A 2,083-nucleotide genomic window follows, 5' to 3' on the forward strand; every position below is an offset into this window, starting at 1 on the left:
ATTTCAGTTCGTAGCAGCCTCCAAATAAGAATAAATGAACGGATGAATAAATGAACAGTCATGACTTAGTCTATATCAACGACAGAAAAGATCAAACCCAAACCACATTTAACAATCAGTGAGGTAATTCGTAAATGGCTATACTTCAAAATAACAGGCCTATTCGGAGAAAATAACTCGCTATAGTATGGAGCAAATTACCTCTTTCCACAAGTTTTTTTCTTTTGTTTTCTTTTATTTAAAAGGCAATGTCGACGTCGCTAAACTTTTCCCTGGTAACATCTGAGCCAAGTTTGTGTAATCTGTTATTTGCATACTTCACATTCACCGATAACGTGAAAATAAACAGGATATATGAAGCCTCATAAAATGGGTATCTAAAGTCCATTGTGCACCAGCGTGTAAAATCGCTGGAGACAAAAGACTGAAAATGGTGTCTCGGTGTCCCTTGGTCCCCAAATTCAGTCACACAACTTTTTTTTTTTAATTTTTTTTTAACTTCTCTTCCTCGCCCATCAGTGAGCCGCGGAAAATTTCAACCGCTTCTGCTTCTGTCTTTGGTTACAAAACCACACTCGTACCACATTTTTTTTCAGGTCCAACTTTTCAGCTATAGCTGCTATTTTCTCAGACGACGGTCGAGGTTGTACAGCGAAGTAAGCCTCCAAAGACCTCTTTTCTGGGGCTGCTATCGAGGTCCTCTTGCGTTTCTTTTCTCCTCCGCTAAAAATGTCAGGTTTGCTCATTTTTTCCCTTTGGGCCCCCTCGGCCTCTTCTAGCCAGGCCTGGAGGATGGGTTTGAGCGCAATCATGTTGTTGTGGGAGAGAGTTAAAGACTCGAATCGACAAATTGTACTTTGGCTCAGTGATCCAACGCCGGGGATTTTGAGATTAGCCAAAGCGCTGCCCACGTCCGCCTGTGTCACCCCCAGCTTGATCCTCCGCTGTTTGAAGCGCTCCGCGAAAGCCTCCAGCTCCCTTGGGTCTGTGTCCGAGTCATTAATGGAGGGAAGTCCGTTGTTTGTGAGCCCAGGGCCGCCTTGACCTCCCCCGTGATGGCCCGGTAAGAGCCCGTGGTGGGTGAGAGGTGAGTTCATGCTCATAGCTTGGTGGGAGAGGTGACTCAAACCGTGCATGTGAGAGTGCGGGTGAGCAGAGGTGGAGATGAGCCCACCACCGCCACCTCCGCCGCCACCGCCACCTCCGCCGCCCGCCACGTCGTGCGCACTGGACATTAAGCTGAGAGATGGCGAGCTGATGTGGTCCATAATGTCCGGTGGCTCCAGGTTCTGGTGGTGGTGGTGGTGATGGTGATGATGGTGGTGGGCTAGTGGCACGGTGGATGTCGACGAGCATGGCACCGTGCTCATCGTGTGGTAGGTGGCGTCGGGCTTGAACGGGTGCGTCTTGCCCTGGGACACGGCGATGTCCACGGCCGCCAAAGCCTCAGCCCGAGCCAGCAGCGTCTCATCCAGGCTTGCAAATATGTTACTCTGTAACTGCAAGAGGGGGGGATAAAAAAAAAAGAAAGACAGAAAGAAAGAGAGGGGGAGAATGAAGGTTTTCAAAGTGAGTAAGAAATGGGAAAGGACGTGAAGAAAAAAGGAAGGCGACAGAAAAAAAGAAAAAAGCATAAATGAATCTGTCAGTCGGGACTTTTGGCGACACATAACAGAGTCGGAGTATTCCTTCAGAAGCGGCAAGTCATAAAAATTAATACAAAAACAGTAAAGCCCGGCGTTGCGTGAGCATGCTTTCAAAAAGATCACAGACTCTTCCAGTGATTGCTGTGGAATACATGAAAAAAACATTAAGTGCGCGTCTTGGCTGAATGTGCCTTGGAGCAGCCCTTGTTATTAGGCACAGACAGCGCTCAGTGCTGCAAGCAGCTTAGGCAAGTAACAAAAAAAGAAGAAGAAAAAAAACAAGGACAAAGCGAAAGTTTTCGGGGATGGTTTACCTGTGGAGTTTGCAGACAGGCTCTCCTTATAGCTTCCGAGCTGGAATGCAGGGTGGTATACTTGTGTTCGGGTAAAGAGGGATGCATGGCGAAGTGCGGCTGTTTGCTGTTCATGGACATCAT

At 47.8% G+C, this 2,083-nt stretch overlaps 1 protein-coding gene across 1 annotated transcript; it reads right to left on the reverse strand.

Moving 5' to 3' along the window:
• Nucleotides 1–515: 515 nt before the first annotated feature.
• On the reverse strand, nucleotides 516–2,083 carry pou4f1 (POU class 4 homeobox 1). Its single transcript, XM_085356255.1, has 2 exons — nucleotides 1,961–2,083; nucleotides 516–1,499 (listed from the first exon to the last, which is right to left on the reverse strand). Exons 1-2 carry the CDS (start codon nucleotides 2,081–2,083, stop codon nucleotides 516–518), a joined length of 1,107 nt encoding a protein of 368 aa, XP_085212381.1.

Source organism: Diplotaxodon limnothrissa, linkage group LG1 (genome assembly GCF_057381915.1).
Source record: "Diplotaxodon limnothrissa isolate DT_005_m linkage group LG1, D_limnothrissa_male_GT1.1, whole genome shotgun sequence".
Lineage (NCBI taxonomy): Eukaryota > Metazoa > Chordata > Actinopteri > Cichliformes > Cichlidae > Diplotaxodon > Diplotaxodon limnothrissa.